Genomic DNA, 17,730 nt, shown 5'->3' with positions numbered 1-17,730 from the left:
TTGGTGGACTGACTAAAGGAGGTTCGAGTCAACGTGATGCTGAGGGATCTGCTTGGCGTTCCGGGCTTGCAGCAGTGGTATGCATGTGGGGGCGGCAGCACAGGGGAAGTTCGGAGTCTTACCTCTCAGGGTGAAAACCCAAGGTCTGGCCTTAACTGGTTGTGCCTGGCAATGTTCTTGTTGGAGGCATTGTTTTGAGAGTGGGGACTATCTTCAGGGAGAAATCCTAAGACCTTTGGTCGGGCGACGACGGCGCTGGTGCACTGTTTCCTTCTTGGAGGCGTCGCTTTTGGAGAGTCTGTACTTCAGGTGTTGTCACGGTGGTGGTTGTATTGCTGTTGCTAGGTCTAGAAGGCTGTAGCGGGACTTTTATTTCTTAGTTTTCTTTTCTCTTTTTTGGCTGTGTGCATCCGCACTGCCATTAGGGCGGGGCGTTGTTGCAGAGGCTGGGTGTAACTGGTATCTTTTGATATTAATATATTCCCTTTATCGGAAAAAATATACTGTATACGATTGTTTGTCGAGTTGATGAGGCAAAATGCATCATAAGAGTAGTACCTGATGCTAGCAAGAGGAAGACGACTGTCAAGAGCATCGTCTGTGCAGTCTTCATCTTAGCTAGATGGTTGGTCTTGATAGGAAGTCCTCTTAATGGTTTGCTTTGCTCTGAGTTGCGAGGAACAAGTGAAACGGCAAAGCCTTTTTATAGTGACAGTGAAATGATAGACCAGAACTCATAGTAAATTCCAAGTTAATAGCAATTAATAAGATTATTCAGTGAAGACATATCCATCTGTAGATGCATTAATGTGGATGTATAACGTCTCTGTGTGTACATGCTGCGGGCTGCGTACACGTTGATTCTGCAAGTCTGATAGTCTGAGTCTGTCGATCGACCAATCGATAGTCTGCTGTGAACGAATCGTCCATATAGGTCTCTGATCAACATCATTTTTTCATCTACTTGTTACCTCATTTCCAATTTCTTCACCAATCTAGTTAAAGTATGAAACAACGACAGTGATGGCTGGTACATGCTGTTGGAAACGTCACTTCAGAAAAATTCAAGTAAAGTATATGTAATAATATCATTTGTCGAATGCATATACGAGAATAATTGGCTGGTGTTAAAATTGAGACTTTCCAAGTTAGAGACAACCAATTTGTTTGAGTGGTACCTTTTTTTCGATAAAGGGAATATATTAATATCAAAAGATATCAATTACACCCAGCCTCTGCAACAACGCAATGTTAACATTACGGATGCACACAGCCAAAAAAGAGAAAAAGAAAACTAAGAAATAAAAGTTCCGCTACATTATCCCAACCCTACCAACAGTAATACATCCACTACCAAGACAACACCTGAAATTCAGACTCTTCGAAAGCAACGCCTTCAAGAAGGAAATAGTGCACCAACACCAGTGGCGTAGCCACATAGGAAGCTGTGTGGTCAATTGACCACACAGGTTTTTGCCAAATCCTTTGTATATGTTGCTATAGATTATACAAAAAAAATTAAAATAAATAAAAATACATGTGTTTGACATCACATATTTGAAATGACAACACAGACTTTAATTTCTGGCTCCGCCACTGACCAACACCATCGTCGCCCGATCAAAGATCTTATGTTTTCACCATTAAGATAGTCTCCGCTCTCAAAACAATGTCTTTAACAAGGACATTGCCAGACACAACCAGTTAAGGTCAGACCTTGAGTTTTCACCCTGAAAGGTAAGACTCCGAACTTCACATGTGCTACCGCCCCCACTTTCATTTCATACCACTGTTGCGAAGTCCGGAACACCAAGCAAGCCCCTCAACAACGTAAAGACTTGAACCTCCATTAGTTAGTCCCCTAAATCCGGCCTTCATGATATTCTCTTCTTCTGACTTCACCATGGATCAACTGTCACTTGGTGTCAACACAGAAAAGAGCTTCGCGTAGCACCCTCTAAAACCAAACGGTCGGAATAAAAGCATGGGCACGCACGACCGAATACCACTGATCCAGTAAACTCCAGACAATAGAAGCACGGTTACATTCGCCGGCGGCGCCTTCCGGAACTCAACACTCCGGAAAGATCATGAAGGGTAGGCCTCGGGCAGGTCTTCATCTTCGCCCAAGAGAGACCCTAGGACCGCCGCCTTTATTCAGGTCGGGCCCCCACGCCGGCAACCATCCCAGGCTATCCGAAGACACCGCACACGCCTGGGCACTGCCGTAGACGAAAGCCAGCCCTCCACGGCTGGCCGCCGAGAGGCGAGGAGAAGGGGACCTAGGGTTTCCCCTTGCAGCCCGCCCACACCCCTCCCTTCGCCGCTGATAGGGCACTCCATCACCTCGTCATCCGTCATGGCATCCCCGAGTCAAGGCCAGGGGCCGCCATCGAGGTCCCCAACGAAAGGGCCGCGCTCCGGCCCGAGGAAGACGACCCACGCCCGACCTCCTCGCGTGAGATGACGAAGAATCCCCGCCGCCGCCGGCCGGCCTTTGCCAGACCGCGCCCCCTGGCGGCGACGAGGGAGGGGAGGGGGAGAGGTGGGAGGCGGCGACGGCGGGGTAGAGTCCCCCCCCCCCCTCCCCCGGCCGCCACGCAGGGGCAGCTCGGGAGGAGGACGGGGGCTGCTGTACCTGGATGTGACAAAACGAACTTTTGGGCGAGGGCAAAGAAGACAACCATCCAAAGCAAACTTAGATTCCTTATTACAGATCAGAGATTCTCTCCTCACCTTCTAACAACACAGAACTTCAACAAGACTCGTACATGTCAAAGCACTAGTGAATACACAGAACTTCCTCATTGCAATCTTGTACAAGCAAGGAAGGGAAATATTACACACTCACACCTTCTGTGTGAAGCTGATTCACACCTCGTTCAAGGCCTTAGCCTTGAACCATGAAATGCAGTTATGTACTTTCTTGGTGAACTTCTCTTGCATATTGTCCACATACTGGTAGAATGCGCATCTCCCGGTCTCATAAAACGACAACATGCCCCAGTACAACCAGAACCCAAAGATGAACCCAGCAGCTACAAAGCAATACAACCACAATGCTTCTCTATCTTCAGCTTTGCTCCTTTCGTTTTGCTTTGATGGTGATGAGTTTACGCAGTCCTCCAACGGGAAACCACATAGCCCTAGATTGTTGATGTATATGGACGGGTCTACAAGCGTCTGGAGCTGACTGCCCATAGGTATCATTCCATATAACCTGTTGTTGGAGAGGTTCAGAGCGCTCATGGACTTCAAACCTGTAAAGCTTGGAGGAATTTCTCCTGAGAGTTGGTTCCGAGAAAGGTCCAAGGATTCCAGCAGTACAAGATTTCCAATGTCTTCGGGAATACAACCTGACAGATAATTTCCTGATAAGTTCAGATACCTCAGTCCAAGAAGGGTTGCGAGCCCACCTGGGATCTCTTGTGACAGGACATTGCCAGATAAGTCGATACCCACCATGCCTGCTATCTTCGTAGTGTAAACATAATATACATTCTTCCAAACTATTTGAATATTCCCTTCAAAATGGTAATAACCTGAATCATCATTCCGTTCATATGCCATGCCAGTAAAATTCACAAAATCATCTGGAATGGCTCCGGTGAGCTTGTTTTTTGACAAGTCCAATAACTGGAGTTTGTGAAATTGTAATATCTGGCGGGGTATGATACCATCAAACATGTTTGATGACAGCCGAAAAAAACGGAGTCCAGTTAAGTCCTTGCTTATCCAGTATGGTATTGTACCAGAGAAATTATTACCTCCAAGATCCAGAGTGGTTAGGTTTTTGCATTTCTTAAGAGCCAAAGGAAAGGGTCCTTCAAAATGGTTATTGGCTAGCCGTAGATACTCAAGAGCATATGGAAATGTTCTCGACAACGGAACTACACCATTGAAAGAGTTGTTGGAAAGATCCATGAATCCCAACCTTGGAATGTCCCAGAAACACTTGGAGAGACCTCCATCTAAGACATTGTCTGATAGATCTATGAGATCTAAACTAGTATAGTTGCAAAGGAATACCTCACCCTCATCTGTCAGAAGCGTGCCATGCAACTGATTTTGACTAAAAGCAATCATCCGAAGGTGCACTAGATGCTCGCCAAATATATCCCTTATATCTGCAACAACGTTGTTTGCCGTGAACTCAACATACACAAGGGCTGTGCAGTTTTGGAAGGTCTGGTGGTGAATGCCTGTAAATCCATTGTACACAGCAGTGACAATACGAAGCATGTTTCCCATGCAAATGGATGGCGGGAACAGCCCAGAAAACTTGTTGTATGAAACATCGACCTTATCCAGGGAGCTGCTATTCCCAAGCTTTGTGACGATGTGGCCTGTGAGTTGATTTTTTGATACGCTCAGACTCTGGAGATTTATCAAATTGGAGATGGTACCTGGTAGCTGCCCTTCTAAGTAGTTATCTGAAAAGTACAATGAATACAGTTCTGTCATGTTTCCAATCTGAAGTGGGATGTTCCCTGTCAGATTGTTCTGTTGCATGCTGAGCATACGGAGATTCACTAGCATCCCAATTGCTTGTGGAATTGACCCGGTCAGAGGAACCGAGTCGAGAAAGAGCATCTCCAAGGTCGTCAAGTTACCAATCTCTTCAGGTAGTGTGCCATCGAGCCCCACATATGATAGTAGCAGTTGAGAAAGGTGCTTCAACTGTCCAATGCTGCGCGGAATGGCACCCCTCAAATACGGGTTGTCGCTGATTTCCAAGTGGACCAAGCTAGTCAGGTTGCCGATACCTTCTGGAATTGTACCATATAGGCTACTGCCGGACAGGATGATATTCTTCAGTTGGGGAAAGGCCGAGAAGTCCAACCTGTCAAGTGTGCCGTTCAGACTTGTGCGAGCAAGGATGAGGTCTGTGATGTGCCCAGCCGGGTCACAACTGATGTGCGTCCAGCTGCAAAGGCTGGTGGAGTTGGCCATCGACCATGATCCAAGGGACTCATCAGCACTGGCCAAGCTAGCCTTCCAATTCACAAGTGCTTCAGCTTCACGCGAGATGCCCGGTCTCACCGGCGCAGCAGCAGATAGTTGGAGACAAGTGCAAGAGAGCAGGAAGAGGCCTACAGAATTGAGGTGCTTCATGATGGCTTAGGTACCGGTGGTGCTTCACTGCTGCTGGGGATATAAGACCTCTGTATGAGCCTGTCAGCCAGCCGGCCGGCCATGAGTCCATGACAGTGTAGTCTGGGTGGACGTCCTAGCTGACAAATGGCACATTCTTAGTATATGAAGTGCTGTTCATTTAGATTAAGGAGAAGCTACATGGTAATAGTAATTTATAGAGTCCCCGTGAGGATAGGATATTACAAATCAAATGTGTCATTATCAGGGTTATTATCAGGATAACGGTGTGGGTGTCATTACAGAACCTACTCCCTTTTTTAAATTTTTTTACAGAACCAGTTCTGTTAATTGATACAGTTCATAGACAATGTAACTGGAAGAGCATTAACATAGAAAAAGATGGTTCATGAGAGTATGATACAATTCTGAGCTTCGATAGTAAGCAAGTCCCCTGATGGTCAAGAAAATTAGCACTTCCCTCGCTGGTGACTGAAGAGGCGTGAATGACGATTTTGCAGACTCAGCGTGGAGGGCGAGGGCGGTCTTGTGGAAGGCGGGGAGGCGCTCGGGGCAGGCGAACATGGAGTAGTCGTCGGGAGAGAACGATATGGAGGGGGCGCTGGAGCGAGGGAGGCGCGCGGCGAGGAGGCTCCGAGACGGTGGCCGGAGAGGAAGGCCGATGACGCTGAGGCGGCCGCGAGGCACTGGGGAGACGGCGACCATCAGGGGGAGCGCCAGGAGGGGGCTCGGCGGCGAGCCGTGGGAGAAGGCGACCGGCTGGGGGAGGATGCCTGCGCGGAGGGGGTTCGGCGGCAAGCGGTGGGAGGCGGCGACCGGCACGGAGGGCAAAGTCGATGCGAGAAGATTTTGTTTTTAATCTAGTGTCTGGCTTGAGTCAAAGGTCACGGAGATGGGCCTAGCCCAGAAGCAGAAGTCAAATCTTCTATCTTTCCAATAGCACACCCTATAAAAACCGCTGGATCCCCTCAAAAAAAAAAACGTTGGATGTATAAAATCTGAATTGATTGGAAATCAGAGATGTTGCCATGCAATCTTATGGGGAGAGAGCCTGCCGGAGGTTCTCTCTCACGATGTTATACAACCACGCATATATTAAACCCTACAATCCTTACTCTCGGTGAGAACACCACCACACATTCCTTCGGCTGCTCCATTATAATTGATTTCACCTGTAATCAAAATTAGATAGGCAAGACGTAAGGTTATTACCTTATCGAGAGCCCCGAACCTGGGTAAATCTTAATCTTTGATTGTCTGGTATCCGATATCTCGTGCTAATCTACAGGATTCCGCTAACCCTAAACCCATCATGATCAACATTGCTGAGGAGCCACCTCGTCGGTGACCCTACGGGTTTGGAAATATGTGGTCATGATCGACACCACTTCTACGATCAATACTCAATAGCAGGACCTGGATGAATATGATGATTCCCACACATTCCAGAAGGATCTTTATAGGTTGAAGTACGATTTTAAGGATTCAAACAATCTCATATTCCGTTAACATTGTCTCATCATATGATATTTTACTTTCCTGATAGTCGATCGTCGGTACCTACTTTAATCTCGTTCCTAGCAAGTATTCTTTACTCATACTATAACACATCATTCACTTGTGGCTCTCATTAATCACGTGCTTGCAAGCGATATAGAATGTGTGTTACCTGATCGGGCCTTGAGTATATCTATTTGTTACGTGGATGGACAACTCACACTCTTGATACATACCACCCAACCAATCTCTACTATTAAGAGCAAACTGGTGAATGCCTGGTGTCACATTTTCAGGATGGACAATAATACCCCCATGTCTTTATTTCAAATCAAATCCCCATTATTCTCAACCACCAAAACAAACTCCAGGTTGCATCGCGCCGACCTGTGCGCTGCGGCCATCCAATATGGATCACACCATCCCAAATTCCACATTGTCGCCGAGCTATGTGTGATTAGCTCCATGTTTTTCTCAACTAAAGAAACAAACTCCAGGTCCTATTGCGGTCAACTAGGAGGCACCCCAGTAGCCAAACACCTCGATCGATCCTCACCAAAAGAATCAGCTCATCGACCACCCCCTTTGTCCCTCCATGTCATCGTTGTCGAATCTCGCGTTGGCCGCCGAAGTAGTTGTCGTGGCTCCATCTTCGTTTGATGGTGCTCGGTGATCACACGACTACCGGCGAGCCGCCGCCGTAGCTCGAGGATAACTGTATAAAATGGTGAGGGAGAGATATCCAGCGGCCCAGTACAGAAGGCGGGAGAAGCGCTAGCCGCCGGAGGCCGAGCGTGCTAGACTCCATCAGATTTTTGCTCGGGAGCTGCAACGAGTGGAGGATATAGAGGGAGAATAGAAATAGCAAATCCTCCCTCACCATCAGCGCGCATCCGAGCTGCTTCTAATCCCGCGGCCGTGTGCTCCTGTCGCCACCGGACCCTGGCGAGCAGAGAAGGCACATCTACTTACCCATGGCGCATCATGCAAAACAATCCCCTCAGCGATGGTAGTATCTATAGTTTGCGCCACGCCCGAAACCTGCTGCGACTTCGGCTTGGGAGTAGTCGCCAAAATGGATCTCATACCCTGATCAGGTAAAAACTCCACGTCTATTCATAATAAGGTTCATGAGCTGCACCATTGATTGATTCCTTCACCACCGCATCACACCCTCCACCCAGGGATTAATCTAGGATGCTCACATTGCTTACATGATAGGAGCGAGATATGAACTCTATATCGCTCATGATTTCAGATAAACGACACGAATGGTGCCTCCGTCTAGCGGAATCTCTGATGCTGATCTCATTTCTTTTCTTTTGTTCCGTTTGTTTCTCTGTTCTTGCGTTGTTTTGGATTTTGTTGCGGGTAAAAAGGAACTTTAGTAAACAGAAAGGGTTACGATGCTTGTCATATTCTAGAGCCTGTGCCTAACCAGATTTTCTTCACAATGAGAAATGATTAATCCGAGGCGCTTTATTTTTTTTAATTAGACGATACACCGGACTGCCAGCCTAATGATTAGCAATATGAGCGTGCACTTTTGCATTGAATCCCCCTTGGCCGCTGTGGTAGATGCCTTTCTTGGTTCCTTGGTTGGATTTCTATATGGGCTACCTAGCGGTCTTTCAATAGACTTCAAGATGTTTAGTCCTAGAAGGTTTTGGCTATTTTTTCGATGGTTGATATTTATATTGATCCTCCCTCATGAGTATAAGGGTTGTGTGCATCTTCTGAAGGCCGGGGTATTCCCCATTTCGAAAAAAATATGTGTATGCCCGCTTGTGGATAGTTTTTGCACAAAGCTAGCTAAATGGGCTCCCGAAATGGATGTATAGCAAAAAAAAAATGCTATGAAGGCTTTGGCAGATTGGATTAATGCGCCCACTAGATTCATGGTAATTGTGTAAGGACTGTGATATTAGTTCGAGGAATGCATATCTTTCATGGTTTATTACCATGTATTTTGTCGTAGAAATCATCATTGTTATATTTATTTGGACATGAACAATTGTCAACTGTCTACACCGGTAAGACATAACTTACGTGTGAATTTATATTACTGTGGTGTGGGCAGGATAGCAATACAAGGATGAAGTCAATAATATTTTTAACAATCCTATATCAAGAAGGAAAAATTGTGTACCTTGCATTTGGACAAACAATTGGCTCCGTTGAAGCTCGCTTGGCTGCTTTAATGGATCCAACTTCCTTGGTCTCTAATATAGGAGCAATTTTTTCTCAGGTCTAAACTAGATCATGCGTGCATAGATATCTCTCTTTTCCACTAACCTTGCTAGCCGGGCTGTACTGAGAGTTTATGAAGATACAAAGAGGATGAAGGAGCAATTTTTTCTCAGGTCTATGAATTCAAAACCATGGAGCCCGCTTTTGATTTTTTTGGAATCGACATTTTAAAGTTTCAAAACAAATCCAAAGAGGAATTCAAAATGTTGATAATGATGTATTTTATGGCTCTGCCAAATCTCAATGCGAAATAGTTTGTATTCCGTTCTACACAATAATGACATACTACCACATATGGGAGTTTTCGAATTTTACGCTGTTCATTACACAGATCTGCAAATTTGTCATTTTTTTTTACCGCTTGGAGTACTTTATATTCCGCATCAGTATTTTGCACACATTTAGAAATAATCATTAGGTATATCTAAGATTTCTTTTCAGAACTTACTGAAACTTCAAAATGTTGATTTCGATATTTTTTTTGAAAAAGGGGCTACATGGAGCCTGTTGTCCATATTGATGCTTTCTGTGGGGCAATATGAGGCCAGTGTTTTCATATGTTATATGAACTATTGGGCCATTTTCATCCGTCAAATGAAATGATGTTTCCATCTGTTATATGAACTGTCGTGTTACAACTAGGCATATGAACTATCGGGCTATAATATGCCTGGGCTATAACATGCATGTGTTTTTATTTTCAATGATCCGCCATAAAGCTATGCATTGATCATAGTTTTTTTTCCGGAATGGAGGTTTTACCCCCATCCCCAGAATCTATTTGTTTATTTATTAGATTATTCAACAAAGACTTACAAGAGAGATATACAAAGATCAAATCGAAGCCACCATCCTAGCAACATTGCTACACCTATTAATGAAGGGGGTAATCATGACTAGCCCTTACGTCACACCAATGCACATCATCTAAAAGAACGAAAGCCTCACCAAACCACCCATTTGCGAGTAAGGAGCACCACCGTTCTAGCAAACCCTCAGCACGCACTAACATACATGCCGTAGAGGTCGCTACCTCTATCTTCCCTGAACCCATCTCTAAGAGGGGTCAATGCATTGACCTTGCCAGGCTGCCGTCGAAGCCGCCATGACGCCAGACGATGCCACCGCTGTCGTTGCCTAATCGACGGTGCCTCGGAGGAGGGATCCTCACGAGGGGGAGAAGAAGTAGGGGCCATAGGGCGGAGTGCACACGGGACGGTGGTACGCGATTTACCCAGCTTCGGAACACCTGCACGATGACAGGGCCTACTGCTGCTTGTCTGGAATTATCTGGGCGCTTTCGCGATGTTACAATGAGTTGTGGTTGTTCCTCTAGGGCTCCCGGGATCCGGCTTATAAAGGCGCACGGATCTAGGGTTTACATGGAGAGTCGTAGCCGGATACAGGTTTGCCTAACTACGGTACAATGTCTTGCCGTGCACGTCAAGGATCCGCCTTCCTCCATACGTCGTACCGGATCCGGGTTCCTAACGGGCCTTCATGGATCCGGGTTCCTCCTGAGGTCGGTCGGATCCGGCTCCCTTCTCCTGGGCCGGACTTCATCCTTCAGGATCAACAGCAGCTGGGCCACCCGATGTGCCACATGCCACATCACCATCTATGGGCCACCCGAACTTGCCGGATCTAGGCACTGTCGATGGTACACCCATGAAGTATACCCACAACAACCGCCCTGCGCGCGTCCATCATCATGCATTCATCGCCGAGACCCCGCTGCACCATGCCGCCGAGACTCATCATCGTAGATGGTAGATGTCACGCTGCTCCACCTTGCTCCCCGCGCGAGAAACATGCGGAGACTGACACACATCCACCAAGTTGTCCACCCGTCCGTCCAGCTGATGAATGTGTCCAAAGATGATTCCCCCATAGGGGTGGCGACACAGCCGTTACCATTATCCAATCCAGGAGCCCCCCACAACGCCTCCAACGAGGGCCACGATGCCCACGGGCGTCGGCCAGCAATGGTGTTCTCCCCCGGATCTGAGGTTTCCGCCAGAAACAATGGGGCGAGATCCGCCCCCACCATCGCCTCCACCAAAGAATACAACACCCACAGGCGCCGCCATAGATAGTGGCATCCTCACCCGCTTCAGAAGTTGTACCATCATCTCCCCTCTCTATGGAAGGTGGAGGAGGCCACATCTCTGCCAAACCAGCGCCATGGCCAAGCACACGCCGTCCCGAGGCGCCCACTCACGATCCTCCGGTGAAGCCACACCTCCGAGCCACGGCAGAGGGACATCCCGCCACCACCATCATTCCCCTTTACGGGATTTGCCCTGCTAGGATCCGGCGGCGGCGGGAGGGGGAGTGACGGCTAGGGATAGGGAGGGGAGTTGAATTGTGTCTTTTAGTTCTATGCATATGAATTTTACCAATTGGATAAATTTATTAAGCCGTGACGAAGCACGGGCATTCAACTAGTACTTTCTAAGATACCTTTATCATCATCCAATCGCGAAGCGACATTTGATGCACTCAAAGTATTCTTCTGGTACTTTAGAGTAGCATAATCTCCTAGGATTGGTATATTTGACATTGTAAAGCTATAAAATTTTAAACATTGATACCAAGATCGTCGAGCGCGTCTCCACGATCAAGCCAGACGACGACGGCGGTCACGGCGGGGCCGACCAGGCGGCCCCACTGGCGCCGCCGCCGGGCCACCACGTCGGGAGCCCGCCGCCGCACCACCAAAGCCACGACAGGCCGGCGTCGCACGCGCCGCGATTGTCGAGGCACCACCATCCGTGGACGCTGACGAGGCACTCGGAGGGAAAGTCGCCGGTCATCCTGTCGCCCGACCGGAGGAAGAAGCGCAGGCGTCCGGTCGCGTTCTGCTTCACGCTCTGCTGCATCCTCTTCTGGCTGGCGGTCATCCTCATCGGCGCCGCCGTGCTCACCGTGTACCTGGTGTACCGCCCCCAGCCGCCGCGGCTCCGGCTGACGGACGCCTCCCTGAACGCCGGGTACGTGGACGACCTCACCGTCCCCGGCGGCCCGCCCCGAGGCCTGGCGCTCAACGCCGACCTCACCGTGCTGGCGGCGATCACCAGCCCAAACACCAAGATCAACGTGGTGCTGTGGTACATGCAGCTGGACCTCTACTTCGAGGGCCACATGATCGGGACGCATACGGTGCGGCCGGCGCCGGTGCGAGAGTCTCCGGGCGGCTACGTGCTCCGTAGCGTGGACATCGTCATCAGCGAGGTGCCGATATCGCGGCAGAACGCCTATGCGTGGCGGAACGCGACGACGCACGGTGGCCCCGTGGTGCTCCAGCTCGCCGGACGGTTCCACACGCAGCTCAACTTCGGCCATTGGCTGCCGTACAGATACTGGGTGAACCCGCGGTGCACGCTCTGGCTAGACCCGCCGCCCAACGGCAGGCTGCGCCGGGCACGCTGTTGATCTCATATCGCTACACATGATTTCATTTTCATCTAGGGTATCTGTTTTACTCTTTTTACCTCAGGATTGCGATTTTTTTTTCCTTCTGTCGAATGAAAATTATGAAACACAGGGGCCTGATGCCTGGTATATATAGAATATTGAAAGTAATACTAGTAAAAAAAACTCATATAATTGGTGAAGCAATAGCAAACTCATGTTTCAAATCTTCCATACACCGTCCTTATTACATTGAACATAACATCCTAATTTAGCAAGCTACTATCAGTCTATCAGTTTAGGCATGCAGACATCGCACTGACATCCCTCAGGGGTACATGTAGCAGTCCAGTTGCACTTAGGGCACCCCCCGCCGTGGTTGACATTATCACGACAAATGTGCAGGCAACCTGGAGTATCGCACGGTATCGGCGTCGGGTGAATTGACCCTGCACAAATCTCATCCGCCTTCACTGTAACCTCTACAAAAAGGGACAATACTATGAATCAACTGAAGCAATCACTTGTATACGGTTCTTTGTCGAGTTCATGAGGCAAAATGCATCATAAGAGTAGTACCTGATGCTAGCAAAAAGAGGACGATGGTCAAGAGCATCGTCTGTGCAGTCTCCATCTTAGCTAGATATGGCGTTGATAGGAAGTCCTCTTGATGGTTTTGCCTTCCTCTGAGTTGCGAGGAACAAGTGAAACGGCAAAGCCTTTTTATAGTGACAGTGAAATGATAGACCAGGACTAATATTAAATGCCAAGTTAATAGCAATTAAGAAGATTAATCAGTGAACACATACCCATTCGTAGATGCATTAATGTCGATGTATAACGTCTCCATGTGTACATGCTGCGGGCTGCCTACACGTTGATTCTGCAAGTCTGATGGTTAGTCTGTCGATCGACCAATCGATAGTCTGCTGTGAACGAACCGTCGATATAGGTCTCTGATCAACATCATTTTTTCATCTAGTTGTTACTTCATTTCCAATTTCTTCACCAATCTAGTGAAAGTATGAAACAATGACAAAGATGCTGGTACATGCTGTTGGAAACGTCACTTCAGAAAATATTCAAGTAAAGTACATATAACATCCCTTCGCAAAAAAAAAGTACATATAACATCATTGTCGAATGCATATATGTAATTGGCTGGGGTTAAAATTGAGATTTTCAAAGTTAGTGACAACCAATTTGCTTGATTGGTACTTGCATGTGACAAAACGAACTTTTGGGCGAGGGCAAAGAACACAGCCATTCAAAGCAAACTTAGATTCCTTATTACAGAGCAGAGATTCTCTCCTCACCTTCTAACAACACAGAACTTCAACAGGACTCGTACATGTCAAAGCACCAGTGAATACAGAACTTCCTCATTGCGATCTTGTACAAGCAAGGAAGCGAAATATTACACACTCACACCTTCTGCTTGTAGCTGACTCACACCTCGTTCAAGGCCTTAGCCTGGAACCATGAAATGCAGCTATGTACTTTCTTGGTAAAATTCTCTTGCATATTGTCCACATACTGGTAGAATGTGCATCTCCCGGTCTCACTGTAAAACGACAACATGCCCCAGTACAGCCAGAACCCAAAGATGAACCCAGCAGCCACAAAGCAATACAACCACAATGCTTCTCTATCTTCAGATTGGCTCCTTTCGTTTTGCTTCGATGGCGACGAGTTTACGCAGTCCTCCAACGGGAAACCACAAAGCCCTAGATTGTTGATGTATATTGACGGGTCAACGAGCGTCTGTAGCTGACTGCCCATAGGTATCATCCCATATAACTTGTTGCTGGAGAGGTTCAGAGCACTCATGGACTTCAAACCTGTAAAGCTTGGAGGAATTTCTCCTGAGAGTTGGTTCCGAGAAAGGTCCAAGGATTCCAGCAGTACAAGATTGCCAATGTCTTCCGGAATACAACCTGACAGATGATTTCCTGATAAGTTCAGATACCTCAGTACAAGAAGGGTTGTGAGCCCACCTGGGATCTCTTGTGACAGGACATTGCCAGATAAGTCGATACCCACCATGCCTGCTATCTTCGTAGTGTAAACATAATCTACATTCTTCCAAACGATTTGAATCTTTCCTGGAAATTTGTGATAACCAGAATCGTCATTCTGTTCATATGCCATGCCAGTAAAATTCAGAAAATCATCTGGAATGGCTCCGGTGAGCTTGTTTTTTGACAAGTCCAATAACTGAAGTCTGCTAAATTGTAATATCTGGCGGGGTATGATACCATCAAACATGTTCGATGACAGCCGAAAAAATCGGAGTCCAGGTAAGTCCTTGCTTATCCAAGATGGTATTGTACCAGAGAAACTGTTGCCTCCAAGATCCAGAGTGGTCAGGTTTTTGCATTTCTTAAGAGCCAAAGGAAAGGGTCCTTCGAAATGGTTATTGGCTAGTCTTAGATATTCAAGAGCATAAGGAAATGACCTCGACAACGGAACTACACCGTCGAAAGAGTTGTTGGAAAGATCCATGAATCCCAACCATGGAATGTCCCAGAAACACTTGGAGAGACCTCCATGTAAGACATTGTTTGATAGGTCGATGAGTTCCAAACCAGTATAGTTGCAAAAGAATATCTCACCCTCATCTGTCAGAAGCGTGCCATACAACTGATTTTGACTAAAAGCAATCATCAGAAGCTGCCTTTGATGCTCGCCAAAAATATCCCTTATGTCTGCAACAATATTGTTTGCCGTGAACACAACAGTCTGCAGGCTTGTGCAGTTTTGGAATGTCTGGTGGTGAATGCCTGTAAATCTATTGTACTCCGCATAGACAGTACGAAGCACGTTTCCCATGCAAATGGATGGCGGAAACAGTCCAGAAAATTTGTTGTGTGAAATATCGACCATATCCAGGGAGCTGCTATTCCCAAGCTTTGTGACGATGTGGCCTCCGAGCTGATTTATTGACAGGTCCAGATCCTGGAGATTTATCAAATTGGAGATGGTACCTGGTAGCTGCCCTTCTAAATAGTTATCTGAAAAGTACAATTTACACAGTTCTGTCATGTTTCCAATCTCAAGTGGGATGTTCCCTGTCAGATTGTTTTGTTGCATGCTGAGCACACGGAGCTTCACGAGCATCCCAATTGTTAGTGGAATTGGCCCGGTCAGAGGAACAGAGTTGAGATATAGCTCCTCCAAGGTCGTCAAGTTACCAATCTCTTCAGGTAGTCTGCCATCGAGCCCCACCAATGATAGTACCAGTCTAGAAAGGTGCTTCAACTGTCCAATGCTGTGCGGAATGGCACCCCTCAAATACGGGTTGTCGCTGATGTGCAAGTCTACCAAGCTAGTCAGGTTGCCGATACCTGCTGGAATTGTACCATATAGACTATTGCTGGACAGGACGAGAATCTGCAGTTGGGGAAAGGCCGAGAAGTCCAACCTGTCAAGTGTGCCATTCAGACTTGTGCCACTAAGGTCGAGCCCTGTGATGTGCTCAGCAGGGTCGCAACTGATGTGCGTCCAGCTGCAAAGGCTGGTGGAGTTGGCCAACGACCATGATCCAAGGGACTCATCAGCACTGACCAAGCTAGCCTTCCAATTCACAAGTGCTTCAGCTTCACGCGAGATGCCCGCTCTCGCCGGCGCAGCAGCTGATAGTTGGAGGCAAGTGAAAGAGAGCAGGAAGAGGCCTACATGATTGAGGTGCTTCATGATGGCTTAGGTACCAATGGCGCTTCACTGCTGCTGGGGGTATAAAACCTCTGTATGAGCCAGTCAATCAGCCGGCCATGACACTGTAGTCTGGTGGACGTCCTGGCTGACAAATGGCACATTCTTAGTAAATGAAGTGCTGTTAATTAGATTAAGGAGAAGCTCGAAATAGGCTTTCGCCCCGCTATATTAATATAGCACAACACCGATACAACATAGGATCCATTGCTGGGGCAAACAGCACAAAGCAAGCCCAAAAGAAAACACAAAAGAAAGAAAAGAGAAACTAATGCCGAAAGGGACGGATCAACGAAAACGGAGATGCCTCGCAACTGCTGCGCCCGCCGGATAATTCCCACCACGCTCCTAGCGCTCTGAAGTTCCGTGTACCAAGCAACACCTTCAAGAAGGCGTGCGACGACGACGCCACTGCTGCCCGGAGTAGTCCTAGGGTTTCCCCCGGTACACGCAAGGACGAGGAAACATGGCTTCACCCAACGCCCTCCAGGAAGGAAGAATGGCGCCCGCGGGCGTCACCGCGTCGGTGCCGGCAAAGCCGACAGGGATTTCTCCCGACCCTCGCAACCTCGCCTTGGACACTCCATTGTGCTCCACCACACTCGCCACCCACCACCATGCGCCACCACAGCCTTGCAAGCACCACCGCCGTCTCACCGTGACCAACAAAGCGGGGTCATCACGAACAGGACGAGCCAGCCGGGAGCGGGAGACAGCACGCCAGCAGCCACGCCGGAGGTACCACCTCCACCGCCACCTGCGGACACCGACCGGACGCGGCGACCGGAACACACCAGGCCCACCGCCGTCTCACCGTGACCAACAAAGCGGGCTCGTGAAGTTCCTGTCTATGCGCTGCAGTGTACGCGCCGCCGACAGCGCCGCCCCGAGCTCCGGCCTTCTCTCCGTCCGCCTAGAGGAGCACCACGGGGCAGGGAGCCAGCCCGCCCGGACCCAGATGGGGCCCGAAGGGCCCAGATCTGGGCCAGGCAGGAGGAGTCCCGAGCCATCGCGCCGTCCCACGGCCAAGGAGCCCTGCCGCCGCCTCGTTGCCACCCGCCGCCGCACCGCCTGGGAGGGAGCGCCACCGCTGGATCCCCGCCGACCTGGGCGCACCGCTGCCAGCCTGCCAGCCCCGCCTGGAGAGGAAGCGCCGGGTAAGAAAGGGCCACCGCCGCCGGCACCGCCCGGGCTTTGCCCGGCGGCTTCCGCCGGCGGCGGCGGTGGGGGAGGACGGGGAAGGACGGGGGAGGAGTGCTAGGGATGGCGTCCTGGAGTCGCCCGCGGGGGAGCGACCCGAGGACGAGGACGAAGCGTTTTCGATCCGCCAAAGTTTTCTTCACTCGATTAAGGAGAAGCTACATGCTACTAGTATTTTATAGAGTCCTCATGAGGATAAGAAATTACAAATCACATGTGTCATTATCAGGGTTATAGTCAGGATAACTGTGTGGGTGTCATTACAGAACGTACTCTTAAAAAAAAAAATTATAGCACCCATTCAGTTAATTGATACAGACATGCAGTTCATAGACAATGTAACTGGATGAGCATATTAACATAGAAAAAACGGTTCATGAGAGTATGATATACTTCTGAGCTTTGATAGTAAGAAAACAGCAAGTCTCCTGATGGTCAAGAAAATTAGCACTTCCCTCGCTGGTGACTGAAGATGCGTGAATGACGATTTTGCAGACTCAGCGTGGAGGGCGAGGGCGGTCTTGTGGAAGGCGGGGAGGC

The 17,730-nt window shown here is 48.5% G+C and overlaps 3 protein-coding genes across 3 annotated transcripts; 1 reads left to right on the top strand and 2 right to left on the bottom strand.

Annotated features, from left to right (window-relative positions):
• Positions 1–2,658: 2,658 nt before the first annotated feature.
• Positions 2,659–5,986, bottom strand: LOC127345284 (uncharacterized). The gene has a single exon (XM_071828611.1). The coding sequence runs from the start codon at positions 5,113–5,115 to the stop codon at positions 2,872–2,874; it is 2,244 nt and encodes a 747-aa protein (XP_071684712.1). The 5' UTR covers positions 5,116–5,986; the 3' UTR covers positions 2,659–2,871.
• A 4,642-nt stretch (positions 5,987–10,628) lies between these two features.
• On the top strand, positions 10,629–12,947 carry LOC139838233 (uncharacterized). The gene is made up of 2 exons (XM_071827617.1): positions 10,629–10,871; positions 11,461–12,947. Exons 1-2 carry the CDS (start codon positions 10,629–10,631, stop codon positions 12,295–12,297), a joined length of 1,080 nt encoding a protein of 359 aa, XP_071683718.1. The 3' UTR covers positions 12,298–12,947.
• A 557-nt stretch (positions 12,948–13,504) lies between these two features.
• On the bottom strand, positions 13,505–16,344 carry LOC139829732 (uncharacterized). Its single transcript, XM_071828610.1, has one exon. It carries the CDS (start codon positions 15,970–15,972, stop codon positions 13,726–13,728), a length of 2,247 nt encoding a protein of 748 aa, XP_071684711.1. The 5' UTR covers positions 15,973–16,344; the 3' UTR covers positions 13,505–13,725.
• Positions 16,345–17,730: the final 1,386 nt, after the last annotated feature.

Source organism: Lolium perenne, chromosome 3 (genome assembly GCF_019359855.2).
Source record: "Lolium perenne isolate Kyuss_39 chromosome 3, Kyuss_2.0, whole genome shotgun sequence".
Classification (NCBI taxonomy): Eukaryota; Viridiplantae; Streptophyta; class Magnoliopsida; order Poales; family Poaceae; genus Lolium; species Lolium perenne.
Note: the sequence above shows the minus strand (reverse complement) of the source record. Positions and strands in the feature narration are given on the sequence as shown.

Coding starts and splice junctions, on each gene's coding strand:
- LOC127345284 (XM_071828611.1), bottom strand. CDS start 5,115: ATGAAGCACCTCAATTCTGTAGGCCTCTTCCTGCTCTCTTGCACTTGT.
- LOC139829732 (XM_071828610.1), bottom strand. CDS start 15,972: ATGAAGCACCTCAATCATGTAGGCCTCTTCCTGCTCTCTTTCACTTGC.
- LOC139838233 (XM_071827617.1), top strand. CDS start 10,629: ATGGTAGATGTCACGCTGCTCCACCTTGCTCCCCGCGCGAGAAACATG. Junction 10,872..11,460: donor TGTTCTCCCCCGGATCTGAG/GTTTCCGCCAGA, acceptor ATTGATACCAAG/ATCGTCGAGCGCGTCTCCAC.